General features: G+C 43.3%; 2 protein-coding genes across 2 annotated transcripts; one reads left to right on the top strand and one right to left on the bottom strand.

Annotated features, from left to right (window-relative positions):
- The first annotated feature begins 4,020 nt into the window (after positions 1-4,020).
- snrnp200 (small nuclear ribonucleoprotein 200 (U5)) lies at positions 4,021-17,844 on the top strand. Its single transcript, XM_040019725.1, has 44 exons — positions 4,021-4,294; positions 4,513-4,676; positions 5,554-5,725; positions 5,815-6,007; positions 6,104-6,159; positions 6,245-6,343; positions 6,452-6,604; positions 6,695-6,794; positions 6,882-7,018; positions 7,099-7,176; positions 7,295-7,468; positions 7,601-7,738; positions 7,824-7,979; positions 8,071-8,241; positions 8,328-8,521; positions 8,624-8,747; positions 9,565-9,714; positions 9,815-10,057; positions 10,152-10,340; positions 10,435-10,632; positions 10,724-10,876; positions 10,960-11,040; positions 11,204-11,287; positions 11,435-11,541; positions 11,625-11,743; positions 11,834-11,988; positions 12,190-12,379; positions 12,470-12,643; positions 12,771-12,931; positions 13,046-13,273; positions 13,363-13,554; positions 13,678-13,856; positions 13,960-14,111; positions 14,234-14,342; positions 14,454-14,562; positions 14,645-14,834; positions 14,921-15,085; positions 15,190-15,311; positions 15,411-15,554; positions 16,278-16,454; positions 16,545-16,705; positions 16,821-16,902; positions 16,996-17,088; positions 17,170-17,844. The coding sequence occupies exons 1-44, from the start codon at positions 4,250-4,252 to the stop codon at positions 17,317-17,319; spliced, it is 6,411 nt and encodes a 2,136-aa protein (XP_039875659.1). The 5' UTR covers positions 4,021-4,249; the 3' UTR covers positions 17,320-17,844.
- Positions 17,841-20,539, bottom strand: ciao1 (cytosolic iron-sulfur assembly component 1). The gene is made up of 7 exons (XM_040019726.1): positions 20,124-20,539; positions 19,884-20,032; positions 19,680-19,791; positions 19,503-19,591; positions 19,208-19,409; positions 19,053-19,119; positions 17,841-18,286 (listed from the first exon to the last, which is right to left on the bottom strand). The coding sequence occupies exons 1-7, from the start codon at positions 20,260-20,262 to the stop codon at positions 18,052-18,054; spliced, it is 993 nt and encodes a 330-aa protein (XP_039875660.1). The 5' UTR covers positions 20,263-20,539; the 3' UTR covers positions 17,841-18,051.
- Positions 20,540-20,832: the final 293 nt, after the last annotated feature.

The following is a 20,832-nucleotide window of genomic DNA, read 5'->3' as shown; positions in this document are numbered from 1 at the left end:
GAGCGTGTTTCAGGGACATTTCTCACACTCCTGTTTGGAGCCCCAGGGCGAAGGCCGTTCGCAGATGGCGTTAACGGGAGCAGCTGCTCAGACAGCTGAGGTGTCCTCATGTGGTGTTGCTGTGACAGAGGACCACAAAGATCACATTGTCTGGACACACAGCTAAAATGCGATGGATTTCCACAAATGGGTGGGGGGAAAAATCTGAATCTTATGCCAGTGACAAAGCATTATTAATCACTGACCACGTCTTCTGAACTCGATATGACAGAAGAGTGAGTACACCATGTAACTGATGCAGTGGAATCGCACTACATTGTTAACGGTCTCTTTCCACTATCACACAGACTTAACCTATAATTTGTTTCACTGATGGATGCAGATCCTTTATCTGTGTCATCCTCTCCCTATTTGTCTGTCATTGGGTGTGACCGAGGCCTCGGTGGCCTCAGAGACTCCGACTAGTGGAAAGTGACAGATGCTGTAGCCAGATGTGCAAAGGCGATGGAAGTTATATGGGGCCACAAACAGGAACATACAGTACTCTCCTCTTTAAAGACAACAATCCAACCTTATAGAGCACTTTAAAAACAACATGGTTGACCAAAGTACTTTCTGGGAAAAAAAACAACAGTGAAACTTAGGTTAAGTTCATCTTATTCCTTTTCTTTTCACACACTTTCTACATTAAATCCTGACTGATTCTTGCAGCTCATGTTGGGTCAAGATAACCTACATTAAACATGCACTCACTATCCGTTTTACATCCATCTACAGCAAAATGATATACATATATTGGGAACTTAGGAGTTTGAGGGGACTATGATAGAGTTGTCTGACAAGTCAAAGTGTCCCGGAGAAAGACAACTGCTCTCAGTGCTGCCACCTGGATGTGAGAGCTGTATAAGTGCAACCCACTTACCACACATTTTTAAAGCACTTGTGTATCCAATATGAATCACACAGCATCATTACATCATACCAAAACACATGTTTATGACTAACATGTACATAACAGTTGAATAAATACCTTTATCGGCAAATGAGTCAAGTGCTTCAGGGAAAAGTAGTGAAATAAGCAAAAAAAGAGAGAAAGAGAATCTTTTAAAAACCAGCATATCTTTTCATCAAAAACTGAACAATGTGTTTAAAAGAATTGTATTAGGGCACTAAAAGCTTTACAAATATGTGGCTGTACAGTTAAAATGTATGTATGTCATGTATGAAAAACAGATTTTAGAAGAATATTGGTGGTTGATGGAAAGAAATGTTATGTGGGATGATAACAACCTCAGAGGTACCTGAAAATCCAACCTGGACAGCTCTTCATTAATCATTGTCATACCTACACAGAATTGTAATTTTTTTATATTTTGAAATATTACATTTTGGATGTTGTAGCTCACAGACTGTGGCCCACGCCACTAATCATAGAGTTCACAGTGCAGCTGTACTTGTAATTATATTGTCCACAATGAGGCTCATCTTTCTCATTTAGCAATTTTAATTTAGATCAAAATGACAGTCAAAGACTAACAGATGAGTTCCTGAAGAACAGTTCTTGTACATGCTTCTTTTTGCACTTCATAAATCTGACGTTTATTTACACCAAGAAAACGTTTTGGATCTTGACCTCACACTGTTGAAGGTGCTGAACAATTACTCTTTAGAGTGGAGTGAACCGAAAGGACATCCACACTTTAACTCCACTCTTTACAGTGGACTCTCCTGTGTGGGGCTCAAAGCTTTATCTTGCATCAGCTCGTCATGCAGCTTAGAAGATAATGTACATGGGGGAAATAATTATTTGATCCTCACTTGAAATTGTAAGTTTGCTCATATGAACAGTCTCTAATTTTTATTTTAGCTCCGTTTTCAATTTTTTTAGATGAGAAGTAGACACAAATCCCAAATCAAACATGGACTGTGAAACTGTCAAGCATTGTGAAACTGTTCACACACTTGCTCTCTGATGGATGCATAAGGGGCAAGTCAGGGTTCAGTATCTCGCCCAAGGATGCTTTGACATGCAGACTGGAGGAGCCAGGGAATCGATCCTGCAGTTGACCTGCTCTAATTCCTGAACCACAGCCACCCTCACCTGCCCCCTATTTGTGGAGCTACCCACTAACACAGAGGACTAGAGATGTCCCAATCCTGGATCTATAATGTATGTAATCTATAATGTTTAAAGAAACATTTTAGTGAAAGCAAAGACCGATATGAATCAATCACATTTTTTAATAATTTCTTTTTCCCTATTTTGTGCCAGGGATACAAAGAAGTTTTCATTTAATAAAACTGCCTGGTCTATTTAAAAGTCTGTCGGTTCCTTGTCACGCTGTCACTGAACACTTAGCCACTGCCAAACTGATGTGACCAAACAAATAAACATCAGCCAGTGCCACAGGAAAGTGTCTCATCTGCAGATTGGTCTACAGCTAAGTTTGGCTAGTATAGTGATTCCACAGATAACTTTATGCAGAGATTCAGCATGTACAGTAGTATGGTATTTATCAATGGGCTATCACATTAAGTAGTACTATACTGTGCAAGTGGTGGTACAGATGTCTACTATGGTAAATCAGTATCTGATACACAATAGCAGTAATAATAATAATAATTACTAGTAGTTTTAGTAGTGATAGTGAGAAGGACATTATTTTAGTAGTATTAACACTACATGACTCTTATGAAATGATTCCAATTTTACAGGATGTAAGCATGATAGACAATATAATGAAGTTAGCACAAAAAGTGTGTTTGTCTCTTTGTTGTTACAATGCGTCTTAGCAATAAGTCTTATATCAATAGAAGGCCTGTTTATTTCTCCTTAAATGGTGTCACATTTGCAAGGAAAATGTATTTGTGGGTTGAGGATCAGAGTTGAGCATGTGGGTTCCACCCATGAAAAACTTGCCAAATCTTCTCCGCCAGTGCCAAACAATGTACTCTGTTGTGGGATGGTGTCTCATTCTTCAACCAGCATTTGTTGCAAATTAGGCATTTGTGGTTGTGTTGGTCATTTTGGCATGAAGAGAGCACCCAAAGCTGATCCCACAAGTGTTCAATGGGGCTGATCTCAGGACTGCAGGCAGGCCATTCCATCCTTTCCACTCCCAAATTCTCGAGGCAATCTCTGATAATGGCAAGGGTTGTCATCTTGGAGTTTGATCCCAGACTGTGGAGATACACTGGTTACATAATCTCATCTTAATATCTCTATGATGATTGCCTTTATGATGATAGGTCTGTTACGCTATCCTGCAGAAATGAGCATAGCAGTCTCTTTAAATCTATGAAGTGGCACTGGCAGAATCTGGACTCATCGCTGAACAGAACATTCCTGCACGTGTCGCTGACATCAGCGCAAACAGGCCTAACGGTGAAGGGCAGTCATGGGATCCTCCTGGCAGCACTATGAGACCAGAGATTGCCTGTCTTCTGATTTTCTGAGTAAAGTGCTGTCGGCCATATTCTCCTGCAAACCATGACGGCATATCTAAAGAATAGCGCCAACAGTTCCTAAGTGCTACAACAAAATTGTCTTGTGCCGTCGTCTTCTTCAGATGCCCACTTCTTTGCCTGTTTCTGACATCCTCCATTATATGGAACTTGGCCTTCAATTTGGAGATGGTACAAGAACTCACTCCGGATAAATGCTACAACTAGGACACCAGCTTAAAGTTGCCCTATGGCACAGGCCCTATCCAGATCAGTCAAATGTGCCATGCTTGGAGCAGACACCAACTGACTGCTGTAACAGGGTCCATGCTCACAGGTGCTGCTAATCAGCGTCTGACTGTCAACACCTGATTCTGGGGTACCAGATGCTAAAGCTAAAAAAGCGAAAGAAAGAAAGCTGTTAGCAGAGGAGATTTGGCAAGTTTACATAAGTTTATATACCTATGAATACACCTAACAATAGGACATCGAAACGAAATAAACTTAGCCTGCAGGGGGCGCTGCTCCTTTGCCTCGCTGATCCTGCTCTGACCTTTGATAGCGGAAGAGGAAGAGCGCGGCTTGTTGTGCGCTCGTGTTAGCGGTGCTATTGTAACGTATGGGAAACGCATTTTGTTGTATGAAACTCGGACTTTTCAAAAACTGGCTAATGCTATAAGTTTAATCAGTGCACTCATGTTCACAGCGTCTCTTTAAGCAGGCAGAGTGAGGTCGACTCTGTGGATAATAACAGTCAGTTAGCCGTTTCACAAAGTGCGCTAAAACCTGAGGGAAAACCAGCACCATGGCGGATGTTACTGCTCGAAGCTTGCAGTACGAGTACAAAGCGGTGAGTGTATTTAGAGTGAGACAAAAAAATAAAAACAAAATCAGAGGCAGTGGTCGATATTCTGTAAAGTTATCAGGAAAGGTGTTTGGATTGTACTGTTTTTAATTGATATTTCTCCTTGTTTAGCTAGCCGTAGTGCTAACTAGCACTTACTTTAGCCTGTTGCAGCGCAGACTGATGTGTCTCATAATCACACTGTTTTTATGCCGAACTCTTAGAACTCTAACTTGGTGCTTCAAGCCGATCGCTCTCTGATCGACCGCACCCGGAGAGATGAGCCCACCGGTGAGGTGCTGTCCTTGGTCGGGAAGCTGGAGGGGACCAAGATGGGTGACAAGGCCCAGAGGACCAAACCTCAGAGGCTGGAGGAGAGACGAGAAAAGTCAGTGCATACAGCTACATATATTGTTCATGTGAAGTTAAAGCAATACATAATTTATATACACTACCGGCCACTTTGAAGTTCCTTTTCCAATTGTCATTAATGCAAATGTGCAATAGCTAATTACATGCCAGCATTTAAGCAATAAGGCATAGTCAACCTGCATATCAGAATGAAGAAGAAAGGTGGGGTGACTTTGAACATGTCTGAGTATGCAGAAAAGCATCTCTGAATGCACAACATATATGGATGGTATTATTTGGGATAAACAACATGAAAGCAAGACTGCTGGTGGTCTAATAGTGTAGTGAATCTTTTTGTTTAAGCATCCCATTATAATTGCAGTGTACCTTAATCTGACAGCTGTTTATAGCAGGATAACGCACTATGTCACAAAGCTCAAATAGTCTTAAACTGGTTTCTTAAACATGTCAGTCCAATAGAGCACCTCTGGGATGTGGAGGGACAGGAGATTTGCATTATGGATGATGTGTAGTTGTCAAATCTGCAGCTACTGTGCGATGCTGTCATGTCAGTGTGGCCCCAACTCTCTGAGAAATATTGGCTTTAACTTGTTGAATCGATAGTTTGAAGGCAAAACTGGTTGATTTAAAACAAAACAATCCGGTATTAAAAATCACTTCATTAGTTCCACGTGTCAACTTAATTTTGAAAAACTGAAAATAAAAGCATGGGGAAGAATAGCTGTCAAGTTTGATGTGTCTTCAAGGCCATTCTCAAGAAAAAAAAGAAAAAGTGAACATATGTGACATGCCTTGGAAGATGTTTGCCACTAAAATGGCCAAACATGGCTCTGCTGTTAACATATGATCTTTTTTTTGTTAATCTTTTTTTTATTATTATTATTTTTATCCAGGAGAAGAAAAAGAGATGAAGACAGACACGACATTAACAAAATGAAGGGCTTTACCCTTCTATCTGAAGGCATTGATGAGATGGTGGGCATTGTGTACAAACCAAAAACCAAAGAGACCAGAGAAACATATGAAGTGTTACTGAGCTTCATCCATGCTGCTTTGGGAGATCAGGTCAGCGAACGCCACAACTGCTTTCTTGAAATATTCTGTTTCTGTTACATCTTGCGTGTTTTACTCACTATCTCATTACATTTTTACAGCCGCGTGATATTCTCTGTGGAGCAGCTGATGAAGTTCTGGCTGTGCTCAAGAATGACAAAATGAGGGACAAAGAGAGGCGACGGGAAGTAGAGCAGCTTCTCGGACCTGCTGATGACACGCGCTACCACGTCTTAGTCAATCTGGGCAAAAAGATCACAGACTACGGGGGGGACAAAGACTTGCAGAATATGGGTAAGCACGTTCAAAGTAACTGTGGAATGAAAACTGTACAAGATCCATCAGTTTTCCCTAAAAATATTCATTATGTGCGGTATTTTCTATCCACAGATGACAACATTGACGAGACGTATGGTGTCAATGTTCAGTTTGAATCTGATGAGGAGGTGAGGCTTGCGGCTCTTAAGATTTACAGCTGAGCACATTGATTGATGAGTTTGTGTCACTGACTTTTCCTGTCTTAACATACAGGAAGTTGATGAAGACCAGTATGGCGAGGTACGAGATGAACACTCAGATGAAGACAGTGAAGGAGTGGAGGCAGCTGTGGATTCCACTCTCTCAGCTAATGTAAGTTTCCATTTATGGCATTACTGTATTAAGCCCATGTTTGTATTTAGTCTTTGTGAGATATTGCAACTATGCTGCACAGTAACTAATAAATTACCTTTCACTTAGCTCGGTGGTGCGGGTGACGTGATGACAGTGAAGAAGAAAGATTTACATCCTCGAGACATCGACGCCTTTTGGCTCCAGCGTCAGCTCAGCCGGTTCTACGATGACGCCATTGTCTCACAAAAAAAGGCAGATGAGGTCTTAGAAATCCTCAAGGTAGGTTTGCGACGTTCCCTGTGTTTTTGTTTGTTTAGAGAAGGTAAGTTTGTATTTGTCAACATCATTCTTTCGTCTCTTATTTTACAGACCGCCAGCGATGACAGAGAATGTGAAAACCAGCTGGTGTTGCTGCTCGGCTTCAACACCTTTGATTTCATTAAAATCCTGCGTCAGCATCGTCGCATGAGTAAGTCTGCTTTGTTGAGTGAAACTGTTACAGAGCTAATGTCTTTGAAAATGTACTGATTTCTTTCTCTTCCCCCTTGACACACAGTCCAGTACTGTACCATGCTGGCAAGTGCTCAGAGTGAGGCAGAAAAGGAGCGCATCATAGGAAAGATGGAGTCTGATCAGGAGCTGTCAAAGATTCTCTACCAGCTGCAAGAGACGGAGAAGGAGGATATTATTCGAGTAAGGAGGCTTGATTGTGAGATTATGTGAACTCTTTGTGAGTCTCAGTTTGTCACATTATTTATTTTTGTGTCCTTTAGGAAGAGCGGTCTCGCAGAGAGAGAGTGAGGAAGTCCCGTGTTGATGACTTGGAAGCAATGGACATAGACCATGGAGAGGTATATAACACTTTCAGTATATTAAGTACAAATCATCCTGTCAGGAACATTACTTGTTGTCAGTTTTCTTTTAGACATTTCTAAACGGCATAGGAAAATTGTCCTTTCTGTCCTACAGTCAGTGGCCCCTCGACAGCTGCTAGACCTTGACGACCTGACTTTCAGTCAGGGGAGTCATTTCATGGCCAACAAGCGTTGCCAGCTGCCAGATGGCTCTTTTCGTAAACAGCGCAAGGGCTATGAAGAAGTCCACGTACCTGCCCTCAAACCTAAACCCTTTGCTGAAGATGAGGTTTGTCAGTTATGTTTCTTCATGGGAGCATTTTAATTGTCCAACTGAGCAGCAGCTAAGGAAAAATAATAGTAATAAGTAGCATATAACTGTGTTAGGATCCTACAGTCAGCACTGTTTTTGTGTCATCAGGTACTTGTTCCCATTGAGAAGTTGCCCAAGTATGCCCAGGCTGGATTTGAAGGCTTTAAAACCCTGAATCGCATTCAGAGCAAGCTGTTCAAGACCACCATGGAGACAGATGAGAACCTGCTAGTCTGTGCTCCAACGGTGAGCACGCTTTGTTAAAGCCAAAAGTGTGTCAGTACTTTGCCCCAGCTGGATTTTGTCTTATGAGTTTGTGTTGTGCACACAGGGAGCCGGTAAGACCAATGTCGCCCTGATGGCAATGCTGAGAGAAATTGGAAAGCACATCAACATTGATGGAACAATTAATGTGGACGACTTCAAAATCATCTACATAGCCCCCATGCGCTCTCTAGTACAGGAGATGGTGGGAAGTTTTAGTAAGGTGAGCCTTGTCTGTCCTGCGCGGCTTTCTTTGCATACTTGACCATCATCAGGGAGCACAAATCTGAAAACCTTTTCCATCCTTTTCCCAGCGTTTGGCAAGTTATGGCATCATAGTGTCCGAGCTGACGGGAGACCACCAGCTCTGCAAAGAGGAGATTAACGCCACTCAGATCATTGTCTGCACTCCAGAGAAATGGGACATCATCACTCGTAAAGGTGGTGAACGTACCTACACCCAGCTAGTGCGCCTCATTATCATAGTAAGTGAACAGTTTTGTCACTAAAAAGAGCAAATGTGCTAGTTGACTTGACTTTTAATGATGAACAATTTAATGTGGGTGTTCAGGATGAAATCCATCTGCTGCACGATGACCGTGGACCTGTGCTGGAATCTCTGGTGGCGAGGACCATCCGCAACGTGGAGCTGACCCAGGAGGATGTGCGTCTGCTGGGCCTCAGCGCCACACTGCCAAACTATGAAGACGTGGCTACCTGCCTGCGTGTCGATCCTGCCAAAGGGCTCTTCTACTTTGACAACAGGTGTGGTGCTTAAGCAAAAAAAAAGTTTTTATGATGATTTCTATGAACAGCTGTTTGTTTGCTCTTCCTTATTGCTTATTACTGTACCGCTTTTCTCTGTAGTTTCCGTCCCGTGCCCCTGGAGCAGACTTATGTTGGTATCACAGAGAAGAAGGCCATCAAGCGTTTCCAGATCATGAATGAGATTGTCTATGAAAAGATAATGGAGCATGCTGGAAAGAACCAAGTGAGTCCTGTTTGACTTGTTCTTCCAAAGTGATATAATTCGGTGACCTGAATTAGCCAAGCGTCATCTCAGATGTGTCTGCTAAAATATGTTTTACTGCCAACTGAGCTTTGTAAATGCTACTGACCTCATTTTAATTAGACACCTCTTTATTTTTTTCCTATTCATTTATTTATTTTTGCTGGATAAGCACAAAATTAGATTTTTGAAACCGGGGACTCCTAACACTGTCTTCTCAGTCACAGTCTGCACTTCGCCTCTATCGTATAAACCTCTTCTGCAAGAAAACCACAACTCCTGTTTTTGTTTTTTATCATTTTTGCCCTCCAGTGAAAAACAAGACATTTGACATTGTGCTGCTTTCATTGTTGTTAATATGTGGCTTATGTTATAAATTGATCCCACACTCATGTTTCCATATCCATGCATTTTACATCTGCCCTAAAAAGCGACAGTTCACTCACTGTTAAGTGATCAGTATATCAAGATAAAGGAAAGAGGTGAAGCCCAACAAAATATCAAGAGGAAGTAAATGTCCAGATTTCCATAGATAAACCTGCAGGTTACTACTCTCTGTAACTCTCCTCTCTGGCTCCCAGAGCTGGAGGGTCGAGGTCCCTCTAAACCCGGGCCTCCTTTCAGCCCTGTGTCCACACAGACCTTTCCAGTGTGTAGGTGCTCTTGTGTGTTTACACACAGGGAACTCACAGGGCTGCGGTTTTGAATGTAACTTCTTACTTCAGTGTTGTTTCTCTAAAAAAAAATCTACAGCACTGCGTTACCAGATCTGAAAGCCTTACTTTTTTCCTCCCATCAGGTTCTAGTGTTTGTCCATTCCAGGAAGGAGACAGGGAAAACTGCCAGGGCCATAAGGGACATGTGCCTGGAGAAGGACACTCTGGGTCTTTTCCTCCGAGAGGGTTCTGCATCTACTGAAGTGTTGAGAACTGAGGCGGAGCAGTGCAAGGTGAGCAAATGTCATTAACTGGAAACGTTTTTTTAAAACTCTTGTGTGGTAAATGCTTTTAATACCAGAACTGAGTGCTAAATTTAACCTTCTTATGCAGAACCTAGAGCTGAAGGATTTGCTCCCATACGGCTTTGCAATCCACCACGCTGGTATGACCAGAGTCGACCGTACGCTGGTGGAGGATTTGTTTGCCGATCGACATATCCAGGTTCTGGTGTCTACAGCTACTTTGGCTTGGGGTGTCAATCTGCCTGCACATACTGTCATCATCAAAGGGACCCAAGTGTACAGCCCAGAGAAAGGCAGATGGACTGAACTGGGTGCCCTGGACATTTTACAGGTCAGCCCATCCTTTCTTGTTATCAAACATAGTAACGGCTTCTTTAGTTTTCCGCTTCACTAACTCTATTTATCGAAAATGTGTTTGATTCCAGATGCTTGGTCGAGCTGGCCGTCCTCAGTATGACACCAAAGGAGAGGGAATCCTGATCACGTCTCACGGAGAGCTGCAGTATTATCTGTCCCTGCTGAACCAGCAGCTGCCCATTGAGAGTCAGATGGTGGGCAAGCTGGCTGACATGCTCAATGCAGAGATAGTACTGGGAAATGTGCAGAATGTAAAGGTGAGTGTCCTGAAATGTACATGTAGCTATTTAAGACAGAAGGATCTAATTTTCCTCATTGCTTTAAGTTTCAATTTCTCAAATTTGTTATTAGGATGCTGTGAACTGGCTCGGCTACACATATCTCTATGTGCGCATGCTTCGCAACCCCACCCTGTATGGTGTTTCTCACGACGACCGGAGTACAGACCCCCTGCTGGAGAGGCGCAGGATGGACTTGGTGCACACAGCAGCCAACATCCTGGACAAGAACAGTCTCATCAAATATGACAAGAGGACCGGCAGCTTCCAGGTATGCACATCTCAGCTGAGTGTTGGTCGTTTTATTCTTGGTTGTAGATATACTGATTAGAAGCTTCACTTTTTTGTCTCTTCACCCAAAGGTTACAGACCTGGGCCGCATTGCCAGTCACTTCTACATCACCCACGACTCAATCCAAACCTACAACCAGCTGCTGAAACCGACGCTCAGCGAGATCGAACTCTTCCGAGTGTTCTCACTGTCCTCAGAGTTCAGGAACATCACAGTGAGAGAGGTATGCTGACCCCCCACACAGCAACGATGGTTTAAATATTATATCTAAAATGAAGAAAAGTAACATACAGCTTTATCTTGTAGGAAGAAAAACTGGAGCTTCAAAAGTTACTGGAAAGAGTTCCTATCCCTGTGAAGGAAAGCATTGAGGAGCCCAGTGCGAAGGTAAAGACAACCAGTGATGGTGTTTATGAAACGCAAAATATGATCTGCTTGGTTTCCAGAAAATGCACACCGTGCTTTTATAAAGAGAAACATTACTTAACATTTGGAGTGGTTTGCAAATTGCAGTAAATAATACTTCCTGTGCTTTGTGTTCTCATTTCAGATCAACGTGCTGCTCCAGGCATACATCTCTCAGCTGAAGCTCGAAGGCTTTGCTCTCATGGCTGATATGGTGTATGTTACACAGGTACAGAAACGGCGTACTTCCGTTATTGATTTACTTTTCCATGTTTCCCTATATGCTTATGTAAAATTTTTATTTCATTTTAGCTTGAAGGAAAAGTCCCAGGCTTGATATAATTCATAGAAATTTCCTTGTATATTCTTCCTGCAGAGTGCTGGGCGATTGATGCGGGCCATATTTGAGATTGTGCTAAGCAGAGGCTGGGCTCAGCTCACAGACAAGACCTTGAATCTCTGCAAGATGATCGATAAGAGAATGTAAGCTCTTTCTTCACTCCTAGATTAACACTGCCTTTGCTTGGTCAAAGCTACAGGCATCTGATACTCTGTCCTCTGTGCAGGTGGCAGTCCATGTCTCCTCTGCGTCAGTTCAAGAAGCTGCCAGAGGAAGTGATCAAGAAGATTGAGAAGAAAAACTTCCCATTTGAGCGACTCTACGACCTGAACCACAATGAGATTGGTGTGTTTCCTTCCTCTGTGTTACGGTTTCTGAATTTTTTTCCTCAGCCTGGAGAGTAATTTAAAAACCTCCTGGATGTTTGGTTTCTAGGTGAACTGATCCGAATGCCAAAGATGGGGAAGACTATTCACAAATATGTCCACCAGTTCCCCAAACTGGACTTGGCCGTTCATGTGCAGCCCATCACTCGCTCCACACTCAAAGTGGAGCTTACAGTCACACCCGACTTCCAGTGGGATGACAAGGTCAGGACTTAGATCTATAATGGGATGCTAATCAGACAGTTTTTCCAATACTGTTGTACTCCGGGGGGGGGGGCAAAATCAGGGTATTGGTCCCAGTATGTTGACTGCACCCTTAATCCCTGAAAAAAATGATCAGCCCAGAGAACACACTGAACTCTCTTTTTTTCTATACTCCTGACTTACTTTCGTTTTCCTGTTTAGATTCACGGGTCGTCTGAGGCTTTCTGGATCCTTGTTGAGGACGTGGACAGTGAGGTCATCCTCCACCATGAGTATTTCCTCCTCAAAGCCAAGTACGCCCAGGATGAGCATCTTGTGACTTTCTTTGTCCCGGTGTTCGAGCCTCTTCCACCGCAGTACTTTATCCGTGTGGTCTCAGACCGCTGGCTGTGTAAGTGCTTTGATTAAAAAGTGTCATAGCTTCACATCACAATCATGTCAGCATTTTAATTCATGTTTGTTTCTTTTGTTTTTCCCCAAGCCTGCGAGACTCAACTCCCAGTATCTTTCCGTCACCTTATCCTACCAGAGAAGTACCCCCCACCCACTGAGCTGCTGGACCTGCAGCCTCTTCCTGTCACTGCCCTCAGGAACTCTGCCTTTGAGGCGCTCTACCAGAACAAGTTCCCCTTCTTCAACCCCATTCAGACACAAGGTAGAGACTACATGCTGTTCTCCTTAATCCAATTTCATCGTCATTTAAAAGTTGCTTCCCCGTTAGGAACAGTGGTCTGTTTTCACAAAATTTTCTTCACTCATTTTTTTTACTTTTACTCCCGCAGTCTTCAATGCTGTGTACAACAGTGATGATAACGTGTTTGTGGGAGCTCCCACCGGCAGTGGAAAGACCATCTGTGCAGAGTTTGCCATTCTGAGAATGCTGCTGCACAATGCAGAAGGTCGCTGTGTCTACATCACCCCAATGGAAGCACTGGCTGAACAGGTCTGAATTAAATTAGATTTAGGAGTGCACCTATGAAAACTGGCAAACTGTTTTTCTTCCAGCGTGATTCTGTTAGATCTAAAACTGACATGAGTGTGGTTATCCTTGTCTCAGGTGTTTATTGACTGGCACCAGAAGTTCCAGGACATCCTGGACAAGAAAGTTGTGTTGCTGACAGGAGAGACTAGTACTGATCTGAAGCTCCTGGGAAAAGGTGACATTATTATCAGTACCCCTGATAAATGGGACATCCTGTCTCGCCGTTGGAAGCAGAGGAAGAACGTCCAGAACGTCAGCCTTTTCATTGTGGATGAGACGCACCTTATCGGAGGCGAAAATGGAGTAAGAACAGAGTACTACTTGCTGCTGCGCTTTTGTGTGTGTGTGTGTGTGTGTGTGTTGTGTTAATGGATTTTGTTTCTTGTCATCAGCCTGTGTTGGAGGTCATCTGCTCCAGGATGAGATACATCTCTTCCCAGATTGAGCGTCCCATCCGTATCGTGGCCCTCAGCTCATCTTTGTCCAACGCCAAAGATGTGGCCCACTGGCTGGGCTGCAGCACCACAGCCACATTCAACTTCCATCCCAATGTCAGACCCGTGCCTCTGGAGCTGCACATCCAGGTCTGTAAACTGCATGTTAGTCAACAAAAAGAGAAATGTATTTCTTAAATTGATCAGTGCTCACAGCCAAGAAAGTACCTGTCAGGTTTCTGATTGGCTGTCAATCTTTTACTGTTTTTCTAGGGTTTCAATGTGAGTCATACTCAGACTCGCCTGCTGTCCATGGCGAAGCCGGTCTATCACGCCATCATGAAGCACTCTCCCTCGAAGCCAGCCGTGGTTTTCGTCCCATCCCGCAGGCAGACTCGCCTCACAGCGATTGACATTCTCACTTTCTGTGCTGCTGATGTGGTTCCTCAGAGGTCAGTCAGCACGTCGAGATTTTCACCTTAGACAAATTCATGAAAATGATGCCAGCATCACATCTTCACACTGTGGTCAAAGAGTAAATGTCTGTCTCTGCAGGTTCCTGCATTGTGCTGAGAAAGACCTGGCTCCATTCCTGGAGAAAATAAACGATTCTACTCTGAAAGAGACTCTGGCCAACGGCGTGGGATACTTGCACGAGGGCCTCTCTGCAACTGAACGCAGAATAGTGGAGCAGCTCTTCAACTCAGGTATGACTCACTTCTGCTGCACTTTGTGCTGGACAGGTAGGTGGTTTTTAGAAAAGGGGAAAAAACAAAATTGAGACTAATTTTTTATTTATTTTTTTCCTTCTCTTCTTCTGCTTTGACAGGTGCTGTTCAGGTCGTCGTGTCCTCTCGTTCACTGTGCTGGGGCATCAACATCTCAGCACACCTTGTCATCGTCATGGACACCCAGTACTACAATGGCAAAATTCACGCGTAAGGCATCCTCTGTTTATACTGGCTTTTTTTTTTGTTATATGAAACATATTTAATGAAGGTTAGTATGTACTCTGCTGGTGATATTGACTTTTTGCTTTCTTCTATCAGATATGTGGATTATCCCATATATGATGTCCTCCAGATGGTGGGCAAGGCAAACAGGCCAATGCTGGATGATGAGGGGCGCTGTGTAATCATGTGTCAAGGCTCTAAGAAGGTAGACAGACCTCAGTCACTTCTGGCTTTGAAACAATGACTGTACAACAGTAAGAACAAACCACTTTGTTTTTTCTTGATAGGATTTCTTCAAGAAGTTCCTGTACGAGCCGCTGCCGGTGGAGTCTCACTTGGATCATTGTCTCCACGACCATTTCAATGCTGAGATCGTCACCAAGACAATAGAGAACAAGCAGGATGCTGTCGACTACCTGACATGGACATTCCTTTACCGCCGTATGACCCAGAACCCCAACTACTACAACCTGCAAGGTGAGTCCCGTCCTTCAAAGGGAATAACCGACTGATACTTCGGATGTTGGGACCATGTTGAGCTGTGGCTTCTGTCCTCCTGACAGGCATGTCACATCGCCACCTGTCTGACCACCTGTCTGAGCTGGTGGAGAACACATTACACGACCTGGAGCAGTCCAAGTGCATCAGCATCGAGGATGAGCTGGATGTAGCACCACTCAATTTGGGCATGATTGCTGCCTACTATTACATCAACTACACCACCATCGGTTTGTGCTTGCACTTCCTGGATTTTTTGTATTTGTGTCATCATTCCTTCACGTATGTGTTCAACTCAAGCCTAACTGTGGTGCTTTGCTCTTGTGTCGTACAGAGCTCTTCAGCATGTCACTGAACGCCAAGACAAAGATCCGCGGCTTAATTGAGATCATCTCCAATGCTGCCGAGTATAAGAACATTCCCATCAGACACCACGAGGATGCACTTCTCCGACAGGTAAAGAAAGTGACGAGACTCAAAGAGAGCAGCATTAACACATCTGCAAAAAGACACCAAGATGAAATAACACACTTTTATGTGCTCTTTGCATTTCAGCTTGCACAGAAAGTGCCCCACAAGCTGAACAACCCGAAGTTCAATGACCCCCACGTGAAGACTAACCTGCTGCTGCAAGCCCATCTCTCCAGGATGCAGCTGAGCGCTGAGCTCCAGTCAGACACCGAGGAGATCCTCAGCAAGGTCCAGTTTTTTCTCTGTAAAGCCTAACAGTTTTGTTTCTGGATTTTATCCATCTATATGTTTTTGAACAAGCTATTACTTGCACAAAAAGCACACATATAAACAAAATGTGTCTTAAAAAGAATGAACAAAATCGCCAGACCAGTTACACACATCCAAAAAGACAACAAACAAACAAGGAAATAAGCAAGCTTCCATATTTGATACATAGGAAAGAAATTGCTGCCAGGTTTCAAAAAACAGTTAGGCTGATGTTTTAGTAAAACAGTTGTAAAAAATACATGATGTCCTAAATCCACTGTACATGTGATGGAGGTGAGGAGTCCTCTTACTGTAGGATGAGCCTTCTTATCACATGAACAAAAGACGACTTGTACCCTGTTCAGATTCACATTTCAAGGGCTTACACCAAAACATTGCTGTAATAGATTTTAGAAAGCATTTAAAAATTAGACAGGTAAATTTGTTAATTTTGGATTTGACTGAAATATATGACAAAGGCACAAAAAGACTTTAGAATGATCCCATAGGGAGTGGGTTAGATCATGAGATCACTGTAAATCAGTGATTCCCAAAGTGAGTGCCATGAGTGAAATTCAGTTTTAATTCATTTCAATTTTACTTACATAAACGCCAAATCACAACAGCAGTCGCCTCAAGATGCTTTATATTGGAAGGTATATTTGTACACTTAAAGAATATGTGTGTTGTCTTTTTTTGTAGGCTGTCCGACTGATTCAGGCGTGCGTCGATGTGCTGTCCAGCAACGGTTGGCTGAGTCCTGCACTGGCTGCTATGGAGCTGGCTCAGATGGTCACTCAGGCCATGTGGTCCAAGGACTCGTACCTCAAACAGCTGCCATTCTTCACCTCAGAGCACATCAAGCGCTGCACAGAAAAGGTAAAATGATCCTAGGAAAGTCTGACTCTCACTTTAGTGTAGATGAATCTCATGCTGATTGAACGTGCTTACGTTTCCTTTGCTCATAAGGGAGTGGAGAGCATCTTTGACATAATGGAAATGGAGGATGAAGACAGAAGCGCGTTGCTGCAGCTCTCGGATGCCCAGATGGCCGACGTGGCTCGCTTCTGTAACCGCTACCCCAACATCGAGCTGTCGTACGAAGTGGCAGAGAAGGACAGTGTCAAGAGGTACGTGTACAGTCTGGCAGCAGCACTTTTCGCTGCGTTTCCTGGAAATGAAAAATTACATTACAAAATTGCACAGATGGGTGGGAAATTGATCTCTTTCCATATTTATTCACAGTGGCAGTCCAGTTCTGGTTCAGGTTCAGCTGGAGAGAGAGGAGGAGGTAACGGGTCCAGTCATTGCACCGCTCTTTCCCCAGGTTAGTACTTTTCAAACATCTCCATGACGTATATATTTCTTTAATTTTCACCTTAATGACCAACTCTTGTGGAAATACTTGTCATTGTTATAGAAACGTGAGGAGGGCTGGTGGGTGGTGATCGGAGACCCCAAGTCTAACAGCCTGATCTCTATCAAGAGGCTGACTCTTCAGCAGAAAGCAAAGGTCAGTGAGTCATCTTGTAATAGCCAGAAATTATGTTTTAACCACCAGAGGCCTCACTTAGTTTATGTCCCTCCACCGCAGGTCAAGCTGGACTTTGTTGCCCCGGCGATGGGCATCCACAACTACACCTTGTACTTCATGAGTGACGCATATATGGGCTGTGACCAGGAGTACAAGTTCAGCATAGATGTAAAGGAGGCTGATAGTGATGGAGACAGCGACTCGGACTAATCAGAGACTTGATTATTTTCTTCAGCGGTTCTCTGATAGATCGGGATCAGTAGTTTTCTTTTTTTGCTGTAGATATCCAACCTGATTGACATTTCTTTACTTTGACTCTGCCATTACCATCTCTGCTCTTGTGAAAATAATGTTTGTTTTCAGTTGCTTCTTAGTTAAGTCCTCTAAATGATGCCAGTCCAAGAATATAGTGTACAGGATCTGTTTGTCCACATGTAGTACAGATACATGGCTACCCAAGCCCCAGTCTGTTTTCAGTATAAGAAGTTTAACACTTTATACTTTTGTGTCAGTTTTGGGATCTGACAAAAATTTAATTGGCCATTGTGGATTAAAGAAACACATAAATCCTGGGGATGGTGCATCCTTAAACCAGGTAGGGTGTTTAAAAACAACTGTCCGGTTATATTTTGGATTGAAATCATTTTATTATGAAATTTAATCCTTGGACTGGTTGAAGTGTTTTACTATGATGTGCTGTCTGAAATGCTTTTGCAATAAAAAGGAGAAGAAACATTTTTCACTTTATTTTATAGTTAAACATGTTATTTCTATTAATTCTCAGTGGCGCTGCTACTCAAAGCACATGAAGCAGTATTCTCAGCATGGACACAGATGAGCGCTGATGTCAAGCAGAATCCTGATGAGCTATAAAATAATGATCTGTGGTGAATGCTGCAGAAAGTTCCCAATTTAACGCGCAACTATGCACTCCAGGGATGTTCATTCCTCTTCTTGGAACTTCCAAATGGCGATTTCTCCGTTATCGCTGCACGAAGCCAGGAATCCCGCCTCCTTTGGGTTCCAGGACACACAGTTAACATCTTGGTTGTGAGCTCTGGCCACCTGAGCAGCCAGTGAGAATACCGGCTCCTCGGGATTGGCTGTCTCATCCTCCTTGAAAACTCGCACTGCGTCATCACCAGAGGCAGTTGCTAAGGCGCCAGTCAGCCGACACCTGCAGAAAGATTTGGGTTCACTGTGACGTCTAACAATGACAAATGCACATGGAGACCACATCTTTGGGATTTCTGGTGATCAATTAACCTCCACTTTATGTTTGCGCATAATTTCTGGACACAGAGCAACACATATTCCTCAAATGTAACCATACTGCATTGTTATGGAGAAATTACAAGTTGTGGAACAATTACCCCGTTGCTATCGCAAGTCGATCTTAAATGTGACGACCAGACTAAAGGTCAGTAAATTCAAGAACACATTCAGCTGAATTCTGTTTTCTTACACCCACCAATTCAAGTGCATAATCCTAACTACAGTTTTTGCCTCAAAAACTGCCATTAATCTGTAGCTACTGTACACAGATAGCAAAAGTTGGATCCATCCAAGTCTTTTTCTTATCTGGGTATGCTGCTGATTGTCAGGTGAGATGTGTGCTAATTTTTGTCTTATTGCACCCATCTGCTGGTAGCCAGCGTTTGTGAAAGGTTATAAAACATGTATGATCCTTCATATCTTTAGTCTGAAGGTGAAAACACAAATTGCCTCCACACCACATGAATGCCCCGTCCTTTAGCATACTATATATCTAGTTTAGGAGAATGCATCAATTCGTTGGAAGATGTAATTACACACTAATAAATGTATATTTATCAGCACAATGGGGATTTTTTTCCATTAAATGACTTCAAACAATGACTGATTGCACCTTTAATGATTGACTGAAGCATTCCTACAAGAGTCTATTACAAAATTAGTCTTACCAGGAGACATCATACACTGCTCGTCCATGGTACCCAGACAGAGTGCAAACACACTTCCACGACAAATCTTAAACAGGAGACCAGAAAAAACATACACGTTACTGTCGATATTTTTATTACCACATTGATTTATGATAAAACTAATGCTGACTCACCCTGTCCACTTTCAGCTGGATACTCTCTCCAGATCTTCACAGTGCGGTCATCGCTGCACGAAGCCAGCCTCTGACCATCTGCATCAAAACACAAACTCCACACTGTGGACGTGTGTCCCTGTAAGGTGGCCCGGCACTCCCAGTCATCATCCTCTTCTTTGTAAAGGCAAATGTTGTTGTCGTAGCTGGCTGAGGCCAGGAGCTGTACAATCATACGGTGAGTGCAGGGTCAAGTGGTGTTACAACAGGAGATGGAAAAAAAACATTCATGTGGACAGATCCGAATGAGACCTACCTCCTGGGTCGGGTGCCAGACAACGTGCTTGACATCTTGCGTGTGAGAGTTCACAACTGTAACACATTCATACTCGTCTTCTTCATCCACTGCAGAGCAGGAAGAGACAAGGTCAAGTTTAGAAACAGGCAATGGTGCAGATCAGTATGTGCAATTTAGGCGCTCTTTAACACAAACCTTCCCAAACCCAGACGCTCTTGTCTCGGCTACATGTGGCTAGAAGATTCCCTGAAGGGGCCCACGCCACGCACTTGACCTCGTTTTCGTGTCCTTCCAGCACAGTCAAACTCTAGGAGACAAAGCGTGGGTAACAATCTGCAGAGATGCAGCATTTCTAAGGCATGCCATTTAACACACTGAACAGGAGACCTGTCATCTGACCTCAAAGTCATCGTTCTTCTTTTTCCAGATGCAAGTGGTAGCATCAAAGCTGGCAGAGGCCAGATAATTCCCACATGGAGACCAAGCCACTTTCCTCACAGTGCGCTGGTGTCCATCCTGCAACACGTTCTTACATATCCAGGAGTCACCTGAAAAACGAGAGCCAGGTAGAGGGGTGAAGGATGTCAACTACTGTACTATAATGCTTTATTATGCGACTGAGGCTCATGGAGAGCTCACCTTCTTTCCCCCATATCCGGATGGTCTTGTCGCCCCCACATGAGGCCAGAAGCGTCCCGTTGGGGCTCCAGCTTACGAACCAGCAGCGGGAGTCCGGGTGTGCGCTCAACCTCTGAATCAGGGACAGAGCTTCCTTCATGGTCGAATTGGGGAAATACTTCCGAGTCGTTGTCACTGACACTTAGCTGAGAAACGAGACAGGAAATGGCCCGAAACACCAAAAGCAGACAGACAGCAGCAGCAGCACTACGGCCCTAAACCACAGTCAACACCCAGGGCACGGATACAAAAATGGCCGTATCTGCGCTAAACACAGTCTGTAACTAGCACCAAACAACAAAGTGCATAAGCTCACAACACCAGCGGTGACCAAAATGCCGCCATCTTTGCTTATCTAGTCCCCGCGCTGCATTGTGGGTTGCAGTTTCGTGGTCTTTTTTTTTTTTTACTGTCGGCAAATTTCACGTAAAAACAATTACGTGAAATTTACGGTGTTTTATTTTATGTTGTATTTTATTGTATGTATTCTATTGATCTAAGATTTTATCTTGTTTGCTCTTACCTATCTTGTAAAGCACTCTGGTCAGACTTGTTTCTTTTAATTGTGCTATAAATTTTTTGTCATCTCTTTTTATGATTTCCTATGAAGTATTCACGCGAGCACGTTTATTTTGTTAATGTACAATGAGTGAGTTTAATAAAATAAAGA

This window comes from Simochromis diagramma, unplaced genomic scaffold (assembly GCF_900408965.1).
Source record: "Simochromis diagramma unplaced genomic scaffold, fSimDia1.1 OVJJ01000822.1, whole genome shotgun sequence".
Taxonomy (NCBI): Eukaryota; Metazoa; Chordata; class Actinopteri; order Cichliformes; family Cichlidae; genus Simochromis; species Simochromis diagramma.
Note: the sequence above shows the minus strand (reverse complement) of the source record. Positions and strands in the feature narration are given on the sequence as shown.

Coding starts and splice junctions, on each gene's coding strand:
- snrnp200 (XM_040019725.1), top strand. CDS start 4,250: ATGGCGGATGTTACTGCTCGAAGCTTGCAGTACGAGTACAAAGCG. Junction 4,677..5,553: donor CTGGAGGAGAGACGAGAAAA/GTCAGTGCATAC, acceptor ATTTTTATCCAG/GAGAAGAAAAAGAGATGAAG. Junction 14,563..14,644: donor TGTGTCAAGGCTCTAAGAAG/GTAGACAGACCT, acceptor TTTTCTTGATAG/GATTTCTTCAAGAAGTTCCT.
- ciao1 (XM_040019726.1), bottom strand. CDS start 20,262: ATGAAGGAAGCTCTGTCCCTGATTCAGAGGTTGAGCGCACACCCGGAC. Junction 19,792..19,883: donor AGAAGAACGATGACTTTGAG/GTCAGATGACAG, acceptor TTTGTCTCCTAG/AGTTTGACTGTGCTGGAAGG. Junction 19,592..19,679: donor GAGCGTCTGGGTTTGGGAAG/GTTTGTGTTAAA, acceptor CCTGCTCTGCAG/TGGATGAAGAAGACGAGTAT.